Genomic DNA, 20,321 nt, shown 5'->3' with positions numbered 1-20,321 from the left:
AAATATTGGTGGGTTTGTGATTTGTCCACTCCTGGCTTTCCTTCTCCATTTCTTTGTTCTTCATTTTGCATTCTTAAAAATTTAGTGGCATTGACATTTTCTTTTTCATTTCCCTTTTAGGCTCCTTATTCATACAGCCCTGATACACTTTTACCCTGAAGCTGTAAATTCAGTTCATATTTCATACACAGCAAGCCAGTCCATTAAGAGTGCTTAAATAGTTTATTTTTCAATCATAGTAAATTCTGCTTTGTTTAATTTTTGTGAAATGAATTATAAATATGGCTGTTTAACTTACTACTTCAAACTAGCTTTTCCTTTACATTGATATCTTTCTTTCAGACCATTTGGACAATGCTATGAGTTTTTAACACTGCATACAGTGAAGAAATACTTCCTTCCAATTATAGAAATGGTCCCACAGTTTTTAGAGAACTTAACTGATGATGAACTGAAGAAAGAAGCTAAGAATGAAGCCAAAAATGATGCTTTGTCAATGATCATAAAATCTCTGAAGAACTTAGCCTCAAGAGTTCCAGGACAAGAGGAAACAGTTAAAAACTTAGAAATATTTAGATTAAAAATGATACTTAGGTAAGAGTTCTTCAATTGTGCTAATGCTTTTTAGGAGTTGAGTTGTTTTGTCCTGCTCCCCTTACAATGTTATTTTAACATTTCTTTGTAGGTTATTACAAATTTCATCTTTCAATGGAAAAATGAATGCACTAAATGAAGTTAACAAAGTGATATCTAGTGTCTCATATTACACCCATCGACATGGCAATCCTGAAGAGGAGGAATGGCTTACAGCAGAAAGAATGGCAGTAAGCTTATTTTCTTTAATTTAGTGGGAAGCTGTTTAAACAATATGCATCAATTTGTTTATTTTATTTATCAAATTTATATAGCTACCTATTTCATGAGAAGTGACTCTGGGTAGTGTACAATAATTAAAAAAAGAAATTGCATATATAAAAGCAAACATTTTAAAATATAAAAGTCAGCATTAAAAAATTAAAATTAAAATATGTAGAAATCCAAGTAGAGAGAAAGAGAATGCATACACTTCAATAATAGAGCCATCTAAACATGTTTCCAGTTCCCTAGACCCCCAGACTTGGCAACATAACCAGATCTCAACCGGCTTCCAGAATATCAAGAAGGATAGAGCTAATCTAATTCACATTATATCTTGCTGCATGCTTACATAACAAAAACAGCACCACAAAAAACAGATTAGAAACACAAGTTGAAATAGGAAAGAAAACAGTAAGTGAGCACTTGTCTACCCTAGACGAGTTCAAATCACTAGGACCGGATGGATTACAACCCAGGGTTCTGAAGGAACTGGCAGACGAGATCTCAGAACCACTGAACTATATCTTTCAAAGATCCTGGAGCAGCGCGGAACTGCCAGAGGACTGGAAAAGAGCTGATATAGTTCCCATCTTCAAAAAAGGGAAAAAATTAGATCCAGGAAACTACAGACCGATCAGCCTGACCTCAATACCAGGGAAGATTCTGGAAAAGATAGTCAAGCAATGAATCAGCGAATACCTAGAAGCAAGCAAAGTAATAACCAAAAGCCAACATAGCTTTGTTAAAAACAGATCATGCCAGACTAATCTTACTGCATTCTTCGACAAAGTGACAAAACTAGTGGACCAGAGGAATGCTGTCGATATAATTTACTTGGACTTCAGTAAGGCATTTGATAAAGTAGACCATAACCTACTAATAGATAAAGTAGAAAATTGTGGGTTAGACAGAATCACCACCAGATGGATTCGTAACTGGCTGACCAACCACACTCAATATGTAGTCCTCAATGGAACTGAGTCTACATGGAAGTATGCAGTGGAGTACCCCAAGGCTCTGTTTTAGGCCCAGTACTCTTTAACATTTTCATCAATGACTTGGACGAGGGGATAGATGGGGAACTCATCAAATTTGCAGATGACACCAAGCTGGCAGGAATAGCCAACACTCCAGAAGATAGGCTTAAGATACAGAAGGATCTTGACAGACTTGAACATTGGGCGCTATCTAACAAAATTAAATTCAGTGGTGAAAAAAGTAAGGTTCTACATTTAGGCAAGAAAAACACAATGCACAGGTACAGTACATGTGGTAACTTAGTCAATGAGCCAGCAGTGTGCAGCAGCTGCCAAAAAAGCTAACACAGTTCTAAGCTGCATAAACAGGGATAGAATCAAGATCACGCGAAGTGTTAATACCACTTTATAATGCCTTGGTAGGGCCATACTTGGAATACTGCATTCAGTTTTGATTGCCAGGATGTAAAAAAGATGTTGAGACTCTAGAAAGAGTGCAGAGAAGAGCAACAAAGATGATTAGGGGGCTGGAGGCTAAAACATGAAGAACAGTTGCAGGAACTGAGTAAGTCTAGTTTAATGAAAAGAAGGACTAGGGGAGACATGATAGCAGTGTTCCAATATCTCAGGGGATGCCACAAAGAAGAGGGAATCAAGCTATTCTCCAAAGCACCTGAGGATAGGACAAGAAGCAATGGGTAGAAACTAATCAAGGAGAGAAGCAACTTAGAACTGAGGAGAAATTTCCTGACAGTTAGAACAATTAATCACTGGAACAACTTGCCTCCAGAAGTTGTGAATGCTCCAACATTGGAAGTTTTTAAGATGCTGGATAACCATTTTTCTGAAGTGGTGTAGGGTTTCCTGCCTAAGCAGGGGTTGGACTAGAAGACCCCCAAGGTCCCTTCCAACTCTGTTATTATATTCTAAAATTATACTATGCCTAGTTATTGTGAAATCTGGAATTGCCAGTTGAATATGCTTGTTCTAGGAAGAAGTTGATGAATATTATTAGTATTCCTTTTTCCAAATTGTGGTTCCCATCACCAAGAGTTTTATATGCATTGCTTCACTCATCTAAAATAAAACAAAGAGAAATATGTATATATTTTAATTGTATCCAATACATTCATGTTCTGCTTAGGAATGGATCCAGCAAAACAACATTTTATCAATTGTGTTGAGAGATAGTCTACATCAGCCTCAGTATGTAGAAAAGTTAGAGAAAATTCTTCGTTTTGTCATCAAAGAAAAGGCCTTAACCTTGCAAGATCTTGACAACATTTGGGCTGCCCAGGTAATTATCTATTATCTCTAGAAATAGAGACAATCTCTATTTTGTCTGGCCATGTTTTGTCTATTGTACTGCAATATTAAACATTTAATTCTTTCATCTCTGAAACATTTTCCTATCCCTTTACAAGGAAGAAAAAAAATAAACTTTCAAGTTTCAAATAAACTGCAAGTATTTTTACTTGTAGCTTTAGTTCAAATTGTTCAGTACAGATAGTCCTCAACTTACAACCATTTGTTTAGGAAGCAGGCTGTGTAAAGATCAGGGACAGAAGAGGCTGTGGAAGATGCTGTGCTTAGGTTATGTTTCTTATTGTTGGGACAATTACAGTAGGGAACTGGTACATAGTGGTATGTTGTTGTGAGTTTCGAAGTCATGTCCAACCCATTTCGACTGCATGGACAAAGTTCCTCCCGGCCTTCCTGTCCTCTACCATCCTCTAGAGCCCATTTAACCTCACGCCTATTGCTTCGGTGACTCCATCCAGCCACCTTAATTCTCTGTTGTTCCCTTCTTTTTGTCTTCAATCTTTCCCAGCATTAAGCTCTTCTCCAGTGTGTCCTTCCTTCTCATTAGGTGGATAAATTATCTGAGTTTCAACTTCAGGATCTCGCCTTCTAAAGAGCAGTCAGGGTTGATACCCTCTAGGACTGACTGGTTTGATCGTCTTGCAGTCCAAGGAACTTGCAGGAGTCTTCTCCAGCACCATAGTTCAAAGGCCTCAATTCTTTGGTGCTCGGCCTTTCTTATGGTCCAACTTTCACAGCCATACATTACAACTGGGAAAACCATAGCCTTGACTATATGTACTTTTGTTGGCAGGGTAATGTCTCTGCTTTTTAGTATGCTGTCTAGATTTTCCCATAGCTTTTCTCCCCAGGAGCAAGTGTCTTTTAATTTCTTGGCTGCAGGAATGTCTGGCTTGAGGTCAGTGACCACCCCACTGTGGTTATTAGGAACATTAAGCTCGTTCTTGTATAGTTCTTCTGTTTAATTTTGCCACCTCTTCTTAATCTCTTCTGCCTCTGTTAGGTCCCTGCCATTTTGGTCCTTTATCATGCCCATCTTTGCATGAAATGTTCTCTTCATATCTCCAATATTCTTGAAGAGATCTCTGGTCCTCCCTATTCTATAGTTTTCTTCTATTTCTTTGCACTGTTCATTTAAGAAGACATTCTTATCTCTTTTAGCTATGCTCTGGAATTCTGCATTCAATTGGGTGTATCTTTCTCACTTGCCTTTCACTTCCCTTCGTTCCTCAGCTATTTGCAAAGCTTACTCAGACAGCCATTTTGCTTTCTTGCATTTCTTTTTCTTTGGGATGGCTTTAGTTGCTACCTCTTGTACAATGTTGTGAACCTCCGTCCATATTTCTTCAGGCACTCTGTCTATCAGATCTAATTCCGTAAATCTATTTGTCACGTCTACTGTATATTCATCAGGGATATGATTTAGTTCATATCTGAGTGGCCTAGTAATTTTCCCTATTTTCTTCAATTTAAGCCTAAATGTTGCAACGAGAAGCTCATGATCTGAGCCACAGTCAGCTCCTAGTCTTGTTTTTACTGACTGTATAGAGTTTCTCCATCTTTGGCTGCAGAGCACATAGTCAGTCTGATTTCTCTGTTGACCGTTTGGTGATGTCCGTGTGTAGGGTTGTGTCTTAGGTTGTTGGAAAAGAGTGTTTGCTATGACCATTGTATTCTCTTGACAAAATTCTATCCGCCTGTATCCTCTTCATTTTGTACTCCAAGCCAAACTTGCCTGTTATTCTGGTTATCTTTTGGCTTCCTACTTTAGCATTCCAATCCCCCATGATGATATGGACATTATTTTTTGGTGTTAATTCTCTAAGGTCTGTAGGGCTTCATAGAACTGGTCACTTTCATTCTTTTCAGCACTAGTGGTTGGGGCATAGACTTGGACTACAGCGATGTTGAATGGTTTGCCTTGGATTCGAACTGAAATCATTCTATCATTTTGGGGATTGTATCCCAGTGTTACTTTTCCTACTCTTTTATTGACTATGAAGGCTACTCCATTTCTTTTGAGAGATTCTTGCCCACAGTAGTGTACCTGATGGTCATCTGAATTAAATTAACTCATTCTTGTCCATTTTAGTTTGCTGATTCCTAAGATGTTGATGTTCAGTCTTGTCATCTCTTGTTTGACCACGCCCAGCTTGCCTTGATTCATGGATCTTACATTCCAGGTTCCTGTGGAGTATAGAGCTTTACAGCATTGTACTTTCCTTTCACCACCAGATACATCCACAACTGAGCGTCCTTTTGGCTTTGGTTCAGTCGCTTCACTCTTTCTGGCGCTACTAGTACTAGCACTCTGCTCTTCCCCAGTAGCATATTGGACACCTTCTGACCTGAGGAGCTCATCTTCCAGCATCATATCATTTTGCCTTTTGGTGCTGTCCATAAGGTTTTCATGGCAAAGATATTGAAGTGGGTTGTCATTTGCTTCTCCAGTGGATCACATTTTGTCAAGAGTTCTCTGCTATGACCTGTCCGTCTTGGGTGGTCTTGCACAGAATAGCTCAAAGCTTCATTGAGTTAGTCGCCACGACAAGGCAGTAATCAATGAAGGGTCTTAGTGGTATATAGGGCAGTAAATCCACAATGCCCGAGGGGAAGGAGGGAAGGGAAGTTCTGGCAAAATTAAAGATTGGCGAGGCAAGTTGGATATGAAATTCTAGGTGCTACTGAGGGGAAGGCAGGAAGCAGCCTTTCTTTATTCTTTATTTATGAGCCGCCATGGCGCAGTGGTTAAAATTCAGTACTGCAGGCTACTTCTGCTGACTGCAATTTCGCAGTTCAAATCTCACCAGGCTCAAGGTTGACTCAGCCTTCCATTCTTCCGAGGTTGGTGAAATGAAGAGCCAGATTGTTGGGGGCAATATGCTGACTCTGTAAACTGCTTAAAGAGGGCTGTAAAGCATTGTGAAGTGGTATATAAGTGTAAATGCTATTGCTATTCATCCCATAAAAACTCACCCTAAGATCCCTCCAAATTTTGTTTTAGTCTAAATGTTTTGTTTTACTGAAATGGAACTGCTTTGAAGCTGTTCGTAAAAATTTGAAACAAAATAGATACTTTGGATCTTGCACATTCTTATTCTGATCTTAAGCATTGCAGTCTCGTCAGTTTCACTTTCATTAATTTAATGTCCATCCAGCAATTCATTATCCAGATATTAATCTTTCTCACTCCACTCACTCTAATTATACTTTTTAGCTTTTTCATGAACTTCTAAGTGTATTTACAGATTCTATTTAAATCTTTCCCAATCTCTCTTGATCTCATTCTCCTTTCTTTGCATTTATTTATAGAATATACAGGTAGTCTTCAACTTACAACAATTCATTTAGTGACCATTTAAAATTACAACAGCATTGAAAAAGGGAACATGATCATTTTTCACACTTGCAGCCTTTCTAACACCCCCATGGTCATGATCAAAATTCAAATGATTGGCAACTGGTTCATACTTATCACTGTTGTTGTGTCCCAAGGTCATGTGATCACCTTTTGACAAGCAAAACCAATGAGGAAGCCAGATTTACTTAACAACCATGTTACTAACTTATCAACTGCAGTGATTCACTTAATAACTGTGGCAAGAAAGGTCATAAAATAGAGCAGAACTCGTTTAACAAATGTCTCACTTAAGAACATACCGTATTTTTCGGAGTATAAGACATACCTTTTTTCCTCAAAAAAGAGGCTGAAAATCTGGGTGCGTCTTATACATCGAATACAGCATTTTGTGCCTCTCAAAGCCCCGCCCCCTTCACCAAAATGGCCATGCATACCCTTATGGAGGCTTTCAGAAATGAGCAAAAAAGGGCCATTTTTGTCCGCCTCCCCTCCCAGGCCCCAGCAGCACTCTATAAGCCTCCATAAGATTATGCATGCATTTTTTTTCATGAAAAACGGGCCTGTTTTGGGGAGTTTTGCAGAGTGCAAAAACTTTTTCCCCCTTTTGGAAAATTCTTTAACTGATTGATGAGAATTACATTGATCAAGTGCTGTGCCAGCAGAAACAAAGTCTTAGGTGCTGCAGATTGTCAGCGATTTCCTTCTCCAGCACATGGATAAATACACCTGGAAACATCTACCGTGTTTACCCGAAAATAAGACAGGGTCTTCTGACCCCCAAAATAAGCACTTGGCTTTATTTTTGGGGAGGTCTTATTATTTTTGAGCTGCAGGAGGTGGCAAGCATGGTCATTTCATGGCTGCTGCTGTATTGCAATATTTTCAGAGAAGGCTTATTTTTGGGAGAGGGCTTATTTTAGCGTTTGCACTCAAAAGCCTGATTGGGCTTATTATCCAGGGAGGTCTTATTTTCAGGGAAACAGGGTACCTACCTACCTACCTACTCTCCCTCTCTACCTATCTACTATATTTCTGTCTACCTACATACCTACCTACTCTCTCTCTCCCTACCTATATACTGCATTTCTCTCTCTCTCTTTCTGTTTCTCTCTCTCTATCCCACTACCTACCAACCTACCTACTCTCTCTCTCTCTCTCCCTACCTACCTATTATATATATATATATATATATATATATATATATATATATATATATATATATATATATATATATATATTTCTCTGTCTCTCTATCTCTTTATCTACCTACCTAACTACTCTCTCTCTCTCTCTCCCTACCTACTTACCTACTGTATTTCTCTCTCTTTCTCTCCCTCTCTATCCCTCTATCTACCTACCTACTTTTTTTTAAATTTGCCTCTTCAAAACCTTGGTGCGTCTTATACTCCGAAAAATACAGTACATTTTAGGCTCAATTGTGGTTATAAGTCAAGGACTACCTATATCTATTCTAATAGTCTTCACCCATTCAGCTTTATCATTCTCGACCAAAGGTCTCATGAAGCTTGAAGCAGTTCTCACATTTTGTCCTGAACAGCTTCCAAAATACTTTGTAGAGAAAATTCAAGCATCTCCCTGATGTTAAGTAATGAAGCAATATTAGTTTTCTATCATCACATTTCATGCTCTAGTTTTCTCCCAGAAGTTAGTTGTAGCTTGAAATTCTTCAAAGGCTGCTTGTTGCTGTTTTGTTCAAGCTGAGATATATATAGTAGAAGGAACCTTGCATTATTAAGCATTCTCATATTTCCCTGCCCCCCCCTTTCATTTATTTTGTAGCTTCTTGAAGATAGCTTTGTAAAGCAGCAGGTACATCATAAATTACTATACCAATCTTTGACTTTTAATTAGTTTACCTTAAAATGGTACTTTGTGATAATAATGTTGCAATATGTTGTACATTTTTTCTACAAATAACATAAAAACAACATTAATAATATTGCTCTTCAAGGCAGGAAAACATGAAGCCATTGTGAAAAATGTGCATGATCTTCTTGCAAAATTGGCCTGGGATTTCTCTCCTGAACAGCTTGACCATTTGTTTGATTGCTTTAAGGTAATTAGTCTATTAATTTGCTATTCATTGAACTCCTTTAAGTAGGACATAATCAAATTTCAATTTATGTTGATTTTAATAGATGTTACCTAGCTCAATAGTAGTAACTGCGAGAGGGTTCTTGGAGTCCTAGTGGACATTTACTTAAATATGAGCCAGCAGTGTGCTGCAACTGCCAAAAAAACATTAACACAGGGATAGAATCAAGATCATGTAAAGTGTTAGTCCATATTATAATGCCTGGTAAGACCACACTTGGAATACTGCATTCAGTTTTGGTCACCATAATATAAAAAGATGTTGAGACTCTAGAAAGAACACAGAGGAGAGCAACCAAGATGATCAGGGAACTGGAGGCTAACATATATAGAGAAGGTTTGCTGCAGTTGGGTATGATAAGTTTAATGAAAAGAAGTACTAGGGGTGACATGATAGCAATGCTCCAATATCTGAGGGGCTGCCACAAAGAAGAGGGGATTGACCTATTCTCCAAAGCACCTGAAGCCACAACAAGAAGCAGTGGATGAAAATTAGTCAAGAAAGAATCAACCTACAACTAAGGAGAAATTTCCTGAAAGTTAGAACAATTAATTGGTGGAATGACTTACCTCCAAAAGTTGTGGGTGCTCCAATACTAGAGGTTTTTAAGAAGAGATTGGATAACCATTGTCTGAAATGGTATAGGGTTTCCTGCCTGAGCAGGAGGTTGGACTAAAAGACCTCCAAGGTCCCTTCCAACTCTGTTATTCTGTTAAATTTAATATAGTAAATAAACTTCAGATTCAGTTTCCTGAAATTTCTTTTACCCTGAGTCAATTCTCCTTTGTTGTTTATAGTTTTTGAAATTGTACATTAAAATGTAGCAATTATATTTCATTGATATTTTACTGCAGGTATAAGAGACATGTTGACATTTCTTTTCAAATGATATTATAGAATCAGATAATTTACAGTTGACTTATGAAGAAATCACACTGGAAACCAATTGTCATTTATGAAGTACTTTATTCTCCTGTTAGTTAAGTACAGTTTAGATTTGTTGAATTCTTAATGGGTAAAAAGAACCAATGAGTTTCTTGCATTTTCTTGAAGAATTGTAAAAATAATTATGCAGCCAGATATGTTTTACTAATAACTTGCATTAAATTTGATTGTTATTGGAATATACATTAAAATGATATTAAAAATTGGTATTCTATTTGTAAGAGCATGAATTTGCTTTGATTTAGAAGAGCTGGAAAAGAGGCTTTCACTTTTATGTAATCTTTGAATATTATTTTAAAATAAATTAATTCTTACTACTAATTGTTCAGTATGGTTGAAGAAAACCATAGGGCTAGGCCTTCTTTTTGGAGGTACACAGTATTTTAAATAACATATATAAATACATGTTTTCTTCAACCATACTGAGCAATTAGTAGTAAGAATTCAGCTATTTTAAAATAATTATTGACTCACCTCATGGCGGTGCTACTGACAGCCCCGCCCAGCAGGAGCACATTGCTGGCCCAATTCTTCTGCTGCCACATGCACGTATCGCCCCGTCCTCCCAGTTCGCCTTCAGATGCCTGCTTGAAGTCATCTGCAGCCGATAACCGCTCCGGATCGATCTGGAGCTCTGTTATCGGCTGCAGATGCCTTCCAGCAGGCAACTGAAGACAAAACCGAGGCTGGGGTGATGCGTGGGAGTGGCGGCAAGCAGCTGCAGAAGAAGGCGAGACAGGTGTTAGGGTGTGCGAGGCCTTGTAAGAAAGGCAGCTCCACCCGCCCTTCGCCACCCTAGCTTATTTTTTCCCTATGTGTCTCACCCCAACCCCTGTACACCAGGGTGGGCAGTGTCGTAATTAGGGCTAATTTTGTGGGTGGGGCTAAATTTGATCGCATGCGCTCAAAAACATGATAGGGTTTCTTTTCAAGGTGGATCGTCTTTTTGGAGAAATGGTAGTTACATGTAAATTTTAAATAATGTTAATTTGTATTTTAATATTACAGTTTCTTAAAGTTTTCGTACTATTATAGGACTGCATTTTAACTTTCCATTGATTTCCCTTTGGTTTTTAGGCAAGTTGGACAAATGCAAGTAAAAAACAACGTGAAAAGCTACTTGAGCTAATCCGACGTCTTGCAGAAGATGATAAAGATGGTGTGATGGCACACAAAGTACTAAATCTCCTATGGAATTTAGCGCATAGTGATGATGTTCCAGTTGATATCATGGATCAGGCTCTCAGTGCCCACATTAAAATTTTAGATTACAGTTGTTCACAGGTAAGGATGAATTGTTAGTTAGCCATTAAAATGAACTTGCTAATGTTTCATTAAAAATTATGTTGTTTTTCCCCCCACAATACTCTAAAGCAGGAATTTTAAAATTATAGGTGGATAATTCAAGGGAGGTTTGCAATTTGTGGGTGCTTCCACACACAAAGCTGGAACACTATGACAACTTGGTCCCAATCCTCATAGGACTCTGGCTTTGTGTGCACAAGCTGGGTAACCAAGAACATTGACAAGTGTATGTACTCCGTCCTCACTGTACATTTATAGAGAGTAGCAAATAGTAAGTCGTTTAGGTCAGCCAAGAAGGAAGGGTTGCTTCACCATTTTCAGCAGAAAGCAGCTCTGGTTTTACCACTGCATGTTACCGATAGCTGTTAAAGTGCTTGCAGATTGTTCATGCCCAATATAAGAGAGGATGTGGAACTTGAGAGCAAAGGGCCCTACCAGGAGTATGGATCCAGCAATCAGCCACTAATAATTTCACTTCACTATGCAGTGGAACAGCCCAATAAATGCTAGCTACTATGTTTTCCTGAAAATACGATCTATCCCATAAATAAACCCTAGCCTGATTTTTACGTATGCGCCTAATATAAGCCCTATGCCAAAAGTAAGCCCTAGTAAAGGAGGGTGGGTGTGGCCAGCAAAGGAGGTGGCGAGTGCTCACAGGCTGACAGTTATGGCAACAGCCGTAGTCCACACAGTGCAGGTGAGTTGATTACCTGTCCAAGCAAGAGACATAGAGAGGCACTTGATCCGGACCTGCCCTGTGGGCCACAGGAAGGCCCAGAGTTGAGCTGGAGTGGCGGGTGGGCGTGGGAGGCTCATCTTTGTGCGGTGGCACAGCAGCAGATGGAGACAGAGGTGCGGGGGGAAGGCAGGTGATCCAGACACGGGCCTCAAGAAAACCGAGAGTTGATGGGCTACGTCTAAGCTTGCCTGCGCTGTGCGTAGGGATTGCCTGCCTTCCGCCCCTGCCTTTGCTTCCATCTGCTGCCGGTGCAACCACACGAAGATGAGCCTCCCATGCCTGGGCACTCCAGCCCAACTCTCAGCTTTTCTGTGACCTGTGCAGCGCATCCAGATTGCCTGCCTTTCCCCCTCCCACACTTCTGCCCCCTCCCACACTTCTGGACAGGGAATCCGCTCACCTGTGCTGCGCAGGCTGCAGCTGCTTCCTGATACGATTGGTCCTGTGCACTTCCCACCTCTTGTGTGCATGCCCGGGGGGGGGGGGGGGAGAGCACCCAGCTGGGCTGATCACCCTGATATGTATCCCTGAAAATAACTCCTAGTGTTTATTTTGGAGCACAACAAAAATAAGACCAGGTCTTATTTCCAGGGATTCTGCCACTTCTTCTATGAATATCCTCTTATGGATTAGCATCCAGGGCTCATAACTTATCTCCCCCCACTCCTACCCTGCTAGTAAGCCCTGGATTATTATTGCTTCATAGGTTTTTGAGTCACAGTTCTGTCCTGCACTTTATGATTAAAACTTCCAAGGACTCTTCGGCAGTTTCGTTGTGTGGGTTGCCTGCTGAACTTTGCAGAGAACTTACTGTAGATGTGTTTCTATGCACCCCTCCCCCTAGTAAGCAGGCAAGCTGCAGAATGTCTCTGAGCTGTATACAAGTGGCTGTGAAGAGGGCACCAATTTATATGGAGGGCATATAGAATACTAGATTGATCTGCAAAATGGGCAAGTATTGCCAGGGGAAAATAATACATGACAGTATTGGAAAGGGATGAATCTGGGAGCAAGGAAGAACATTTGAGCGCAATAGAAACAGGCAATGACACATGCTGATTTTTAGAGAATATTCAGAAACCTCTGTCTTTCCTCATCTCCTTCCTTGCAGGCCGCTATGCTTATAAGAACAGTTGTTGCAAGAGATGTAACATCAATTAGTGTGGGCAATATGAGATATAAAATAGTATATGATGGCTCTTTGTAGCTAATGGCTGCTCTTTTATTCATCCCTTTGTGTCTATGTAGTGGAAGATTGCTCTTGAATCAGGGGTCTAATATAGTGCTATAGTTTCAGTGGCAATCTAACTTTGAGCTTGCCAGTCTTCTCAAACTGGTGTTGATTATAACAATAGCACTGAGACTGATATACCGCTTTACCGCACTTTACAGCCCTCTCTAAGCAGTTTATAGAGTCAGCATATTGCCCCCAACAATTTGGGTCCTCATTTTATCAACCTCAGAAGAATGGAAGGCTGAGTCAACCTTGAGCCGGTGAGACCTGAACTACCAAACTGCAACCAGCCGATGATCAGCAGAAGTAGCCTGCAGTAGGTGGCAGTACTGCATTCTAACCAATGCACCACCGTTGCTCTTTCATTATGGGTTTATGGGAAACAAATCCCTCATATGGTATTCCATAGCAGACCAGATTTGCAGACAGAATTGGGATTGAGTTATGAGGGGGATCTAGTTTTACTTGTAGTGGTATGATGGCCTGCACCTGTTATTTACATTTTTAATTATTGGTTTCATTTTATTCTGTTTTTATTTTGTTTTAATTGCTATTCACCTAGAGTCATGTATAAGAGAGCCATATTACATAAATAATTGGTACATGTGGTACAGAAATAATAGCTGGCCCAGATTCTGACAAAACCTAAGCTTTCCATGTACAAGAGCCGGATAAGGAAGCAACTTGATGTTATACTGATAGTTGGCATGTATTATTTAGGAATAGGTTTTCTCTGCTTTTGCCCAGGATGATCTTACTTTTTTTGGTTCATTTTTGGCCTATCTTTATCCTCTTCCCTTCATGTTTATGCTTCCTTTTCTTTTCCTGAAGGATAGAGATACACAAAAAATACAGTGGATAGATCGTTTTATAGAAGAGCTCCGCACAAATGACAAATGGGTCATTCCAGCCTTGAAACAAATTAGGGAAATTTGTAGTTTGTTTGGAGAAGCGCCACAAAACTTAAGGTGAGAAGTTAAGGTAATTATATAGTAAATTATAATAAAATCTAGTACAATGCATGAATAGATGATGTGTTTGTATTTGTTTAGTTATGTGGTAATAGGTAGTATTCCTGTAGAATGCATATAACTGCTTCATATAACAAACTTAAATAGCTTGGGCAGCCATATAAATATTTTAAAATATTTATGTAATATTTTAAATAAAATAAATTAGTAAGTGATTAGAAATATCACAGAATTACCTAATTATTAGCCACCTTCAAATGGTATATGACAAGAATGTGATCTTTGAAAATTGATAGGGGTAACATAAAGTTTAATGCAGGAGTTCCCAATCTCTTCAGCTCATTGGTCTCTTCAGCAAGTTTCAGATTGCTCATTGACACACACTCCAAACATTTATTGTATGGAAATATTATTTTAAATAATATAATATACGTAATAATAACAAAATAATAATGGATAACCCCACTGACTTGTGGAAGTTGATATGGACCACTTTGGAGAACTCTGATCTAAGGAATTTGAAGTAAGACTCTGTATTGGTCATTTAAACCTCGGATGTTATTAAGATGTGAGAGTATAAATTGAATGTGGTAGGAGTTAATAGAAATATTGAAGCTGAGTTGCCATTTATATTCATGTCACTTATTTGATAACAAATGATTTTAAAAGCAGTTGATAAAGAGTAGTAATTAGGAAGTAACTTATTTACCTTCATTTAATGGTTTGGCAGTGTTTCAAGGATTAGGGTCACAATTCAGCCCTTCAGAGAACAAAGAACATATAGGTAGTTTTCACTTAACAAGGATCAGGAATTTTCATTGCTAAGCAGCACAGTGCAATGTCACATGACCACACCACTTAATAATAGAATTTTTGCCATTTCTGGTTTCCATTAAGCAAAGCCCGTGCAGTCATCAAATCAAATGTCATATGGTTGCTATTCAGAACCTCCTCCTGGCTCCCCCATAGACTTTGTTGGAAGCCAGCAAAGAAGGTTACAAGTGATGATCACGTGATCGTAGGATATTGTGACATCGTAAGTACGAGGACTTACATGCTCGTACTTAACTAGCACTTGTTTTAACAATCACTGAATGAGTGGTCTTTAAGCAAGAACCATCTGTACTCACCAGAAGAGAGGAATGGTCAAGATGTTTGTCCCATAAAATTATCCCAAACAGCTGAAAATGGATTGAAATCACCCTGTTCATATTCTGTCACTGAATTTTGTGATGTGATTCTAGGGTTCTAAGGACTATCAGCTATATTAGATTTGCATCTTCTGCCAAAAAACAGCATTCATTCTCCTGTATGCTGCTTGGAGAATCCAAGCGTGGGTTAAATTCAGCATATTAGCCTCAAGACTGAGTTGAAAAAAGTCTTGGCCACGGCTCTCTTTTCCTTCAGAAAACAGTTTTTTAACTTAGTCTAGCCCCGTGATGGCGAACCTATGGCACGCGTGCCACAAGTGGCATGCGGAGCTATTTGTTAGGGCACACAAGGCGCTGCCCTGTTAGCTGGCCAGCGCGCATGTGCGCGCTGGCCAGCTGAGTTCACCTTTTTAAGAGCCATTTTTCGCCCTCCCCAGGCTCCGGAGGCTTTATAGGAGCCTGGGGAGGGCGAAAAGAGCCTCCCCCCCCCCCCCCCCCCGAGGCCCTCCGGAGGCTTCAGGGACCGTCCGGAGGCTTCCCTGAAGCCTTCGGAACGCTTAAAACCACTCTCCGAGCAAACCGGAAGTGACTTCCGGGTTGCTCGGAGGGTCGTTTTAAGCGTTCTGAAGGCTTCAGGGACCATCCGGAGGCTTCCCTGATGCCTTCGGAGCGCTTAAAACGACCCTCCGAGGAAACCAGAAGTCACTTCCGGTTTGCTCGGAGGGTGGTTTTAAGCGTTCCGAAGGCTTCAGGGAAGCCTCCGGATAGTCCCTGAAGCCTCTGGAGGGCCTCCGGGGCGGCGGGGGAGGCTCTTTTCGTCCTCCCCAGGCTCCTATAAAGCCTCTGGAGCCTGGGGAGGGCGAAAAAAGCATGTAAAAATGGGGGGGTCGTGCGTTGTGCACGCATGCGCACTGGGGGCGTTGCACGTTGCATTATGGGTGCGGCACGCCCGCACATGACCCCCCTGCGCTCCCCCCACTTGTGGCATGCAAGCCAAAAAAGATTCGCCATCGCTGGTCTAGCCAAAATTAGACATATTCAAACTTCTCCAACTCAATCTGGTTATATTGGCTGTTAGATTGAAAAATTTCTCATCTTGGATTCTCCGTTAGAAGTGCAGCAATTATAGTTTGGATTATTTGCAAGATTGCAGATTGCCCTGGTGAGTGCGCTGGTATCCCCTGGCCCGCCGGTAAGAACCACCACCACTAATCATCGTATTTATTCATTCTGGTTTGACCCATGAGGAACGTTTTTCTAGCGGCTGGAGCTTTCACCCGATCTGCTGGCTAGTCTCCGTAGCACGAGAGAGATGCTTGTTAAGAGGTAGAGAGCTGGCTCGCCGCTGCAGCGTGGCATTGCTCCATTGTTTTGACTCGATTGGTGTCGTGTTTTGAACTACGCCATTGGCAGGTTTCGTGCCATTGGTCCGGCGCAACCGTTTCTCTTGGTGCCGGTAGACCTATTTACTGCGCATGCGCAAGTCCTGGCCCCACTCTCTTGCAGAGATTGGAGTTGGCGATGGTGTGTTTGATTGCTCTGAGATTTTAGTGTGTTTAGGCTGCTTTTCCAATCTGTTACCTCGCAGCTTGCTACTAGCCTTGGCACTGAGTGCCGTGCTTACTGAGATCTACTGTTTTCATGGAGGCTTATTTCTCAGCCAGCTGCCTGGTAGGGTCACAACGAAGGGGCCTTCCACCAGGGCCAAAGGAAGCAAGGCCAGCAAATCTAAGAATCGCTGTAAGGGTATAGAGGCCGACTGGACTATAAGGGGAGCAGAGGGCCTTGCCCTCTCAGGCCCACGGGATCATAGAAGGATGTTTGGGCCCTAGTCTTCCTCTTTCACTGGTGGATGAGAGGGGATCTCCTAGGAGTAGGGCCCTTTCACCCCCACTATTAGAGACCAGCAGATCCTTGTCCCCTGATAATTCCTGGCACCAGGAGTTTTCTGTGACTGATGTGGGTCTCGGGCTTGATCCTCCATTAACTAGAGCTGTTGCAGGACCAGATCCTCCTCTTAGACCAAGATGCTCTGCTCCAAAGGCTACCTTCTCCCCCACTGTGGCGGGGCTCCGCCCAGAAGAGGGTCAGGGCCTCGCCCTTCCTAGAGAACTCAGAGACATTTTTTCCGCTGCCATATCTCAGGATGTGGATTCTGAGATCCAGTGTAGGAATCAAGCATTCCGACCTAAGAGTATAGCTAGGGGTCATTCCAATCTAGCTGGGGATCCAGCTTCCCCGCAGCATTCCCTACACAGCAAGGCTTTGCTGCTGGGAGATGAGGAGATAGGGGAACAGGAGCTATCTGAAGGCATGATCTCCGGCAGGCCTGCCTTCTCAAGCCTATTTTGCACAGCCTTATTTAATTGTCTCTTGTTGAAGGCCAAGGCCACTGCCAATATGGGTACATTGGAGGCCCCAGCCGGGGCCTCCTTAAGGCTAGCTGCTACTGAACATATATTCTCCAAGCTAACACCAATGCAGAGACAGTGGATCAAGCTTGGATCCAATTCCCCTCCCAACAACATGGATAAGAAGCTGTATGGTTCAGGGCAAAAATAAGGGGGTCTTCTCCAGGTTTCCTCAGTGGACGCTCCTGTCGCACCTTAGCTTCCCCAGCCATCGTTCCTTCGGAAGTGTCTTCAGGGGTTTTGGGTGAAGGATCGTAAAATGGAGATGACTCTCTGCAAGACTCACCAGGTGGCCGCCTGGGAGATCCGGTTGACTATGGCAGCGTCTTTCTTTAACCGAATGTCCCTGGTATGGATCTGCCAATTGCAGGCCAGGATTTCTCTGGAGGATGCCCGCCTCCACCAGGATGTTAACAAGCTGGTGGCTGCCATAGAGTATTCTTCAGACGCTACACTCAGTGCAACCAAGTTCGCATCTAGAGCCCTGGCTTCCGATATTTCTTCTCGTTGCTTGCTCTGGCTGCGTCATTGGCAGGCTGACATGTGTTCTAAATGGCGGCTAGCTTCAGCACCCTTTAAAAGGGGAAGCTGTTTGGGGAGGCCTTAGACTCCATACTGGTTAAAAATAAGGATAAGCGGAAGATCTTACCTTCTTCCCACTGTAGGGCAGACCATAGATCCCAACCTTATTTTTGCAAGCAGTCCTTTTGGGTACCTGAACCTGCTTATTCCTACCAACCGTACCAGTCTTACCAATGAAACTACTTGCAGGGAACAGATTGTTCTCAGTATAGATCAGGATTCTGGGACAGGTAGACAGCAGCAGTTCCATCAGCAGCAGCCCCAATCCTGACATTCCTTTTGAGGATCGGGTGGTAGGCCGTATCGCCGATACAAGTGACTCTCAAGATCGTACTTTCATTGGCAGTCGACTATTAAATTTTGCCAGCCAATGGGAGGTGACCATGTCAGATACTTGGGTTCTTCAAACAGTGAGGCTCGGCCTCACTCTAGAATTCCTCTCCAGGCCCCTGAGGCACTTCATTTCGTGTCCTACCCCCAGTGGTCAAGTCAAAAGAAGTCTCATGGAAACTGAAATCCAACATTTGTTGGATATCTGTGCCATCGAACTGGTTCCATTGAACCAGATAGGACTAGGATTTTACTCAATTCTCTTTTTAGTGCCCAAGAACTCGGGGTGGGGTGGGGGTGGAGAGCAATCCTAGATTTTAAAAGGCTCAATGTCCACCTGGCATACAAGAGATTCAAGATGCAGTCCCTCCGAGCCACCAGGGGCACCAACTGACAATAGATATCAAGGAAGCCTACCTCCACATACCTATCAGACCATCTCATCGGAGGTTCCTGAGATTTTGTTTTGCGGGCCGCCACTACCAATATCGGGCTCTGACATTTGGCCTGTCCTTTGCACCCAGGACTTTACGAAGTTACTTTCAGCAGCAGCAGCACACCTCAGATCAGTCCTGGTAATGTTACAATGCTACCTCGACTCAATTCTGATCCTGTCGTCATCCCCAGATCAAGCACTCCAGACCACGATCTGAACTCTGCAACAACACGGGTTCGTGATCAACTTTGGCAAAAGCCATCTACACCCGACCACCAATCTCTTGCATTTCGGAGCAGTAATAGACACCATCTCTTGCTAAGTCCCCCTGTCACAGGAACGGCGCCTCAGAATCAGGGCACTGATAGGCCAACTATGGAGATGGTGGTCGACATTCCTGGCAGTCCTGTCCCAATTATTAGGTGAACTGATTTTCTGTATCAATGTCGTTTCCTGGGCTCAGCTTCACGCTTGGACTCTCCAGTGGTTCCTGCTGCCGTATCAACAGCCCGGCGACGGCAGCTCCAATTTGCAGGTACAGATACCCACTCTGGTCCTGCGCTCACTGCATTGGTGGACGTCCTCTGCCATTCGCAAGGGCTACCACTTCAGGGAGCCAGAGCATGTCACAGTCACATCCGACACCAGCCTCTTTGGGTGGGGAACTCACTCACAGAATCGGGTGGCCCAGGGGCGGTGGAGTCAACAGGAGCTCACCAATATCAATTGACTAGAGCTCAGGGCAGTTCGACTAGCACTTCAACAGTTCCATCTACTGGTAACACACTGCCATGTACTCATACTCACGACAACGTGGCTGCGAAGGCCCATATCAACCGCCAGGGGGGCACTCCAGGTCCCTTATGATCAAGGCGGACAAGCTCGGCCGGTGGGCGGAAGCTCACACCCTATCCATCAGGGTGGAGCACATATCCGGGGTAGCCAATGTCCAAGCGGACTGGCTGAGCAGGTCGACCATGGACCACTCAAAATGGCGCTGCACCCAGACCTGTTCCAGGAGTTATCCAGACGATTCAGTCGCCCGACGGTAGACCTTTTTGCCCATCCGATGAATGCCCAACTCCCGAGGTTTTTTGCCAGGTTTTTAGTGCACGGAGCAGAAGGAGTGAACACTCTGCGTTGCCCATGGCCTCAGGGACTCCTGTACACCTTTTCCCCTTTCACACATCCTGAGGATCATGCGGAAGATCCTAGCGGAGGTGGCAGAGGTGCTTCTGCGGCCCTGCCCTGGCCGAGGCGGACCTAGTGCGCAGACCTTGTCAATCTATCCATTTCTCATCCTTGGCGGATTCCTGACAATAGGATAGTCCTCAGCCAGGGGGCTCTTCTCCATCCAGAGCCCCAATGGTTGCAATTAGCCATTTGGCACTTGAAGGGGACATCCTGAGTCGAACTTTTCCCAGAAGGTCATTTGGACGATTCAGGCAGCCTTCTACCACCAGAAATATACAAGGCTACATTGGTGATCTTCTCCATGTGATGCCGAAAACAGCTCATAGAGTCACAGTCAGCTTTGGTTCTGCAGGTCCTCAACTTCCTCCAGACAGTGCTGGATAGA

General features: G+C 42.5%; 1 protein-coding gene across 2 annotated transcripts in view; it reads left to right on the top strand.

The window, feature by feature from the left end:
* Positions 1-20,321, top strand: part of USP9X (ubiquitin specific peptidase 9 X-linked) — a 162,805-nt gene that overhangs the window by 60,711 nt on the left and 81,773 nt on the right. For both annotated transcript variants that reach the window (XM_081951522.1, XM_081951521.1), the window contains exons 9-14: positions 343-594; positions 686-824; positions 2,980-3,132; positions 8,492-8,596; positions 10,658-10,864; positions 13,693-13,829. In XM_081951522.1, coding sequence (XP_081807648.1) covers positions 343-594; positions 686-824; positions 2,980-3,132; positions 8,492-8,596; positions 10,658-10,864; positions 13,693-13,829 — 993 coding nt within the window. The remainder of the gene's footprint in view (positions 1-342; positions 595-685; positions 825-2,979; positions 3,133-8,491; positions 8,597-10,657; positions 10,865-13,692; positions 13,830-20,321) is intronic.

Source organism: Natrix helvetica (genome assembly GCF_964273705.1).
Source record: "Natrix helvetica genome assembly, chromosome: 4".
Lineage (NCBI taxonomy): Eukaryota > Metazoa > Chordata > Lepidosauria > Squamata > Natricidae > Natrix > Natrix helvetica.
Note: the sequence above shows the minus strand (reverse complement) of the source record. Positions and strands in the feature narration are given on the sequence as shown.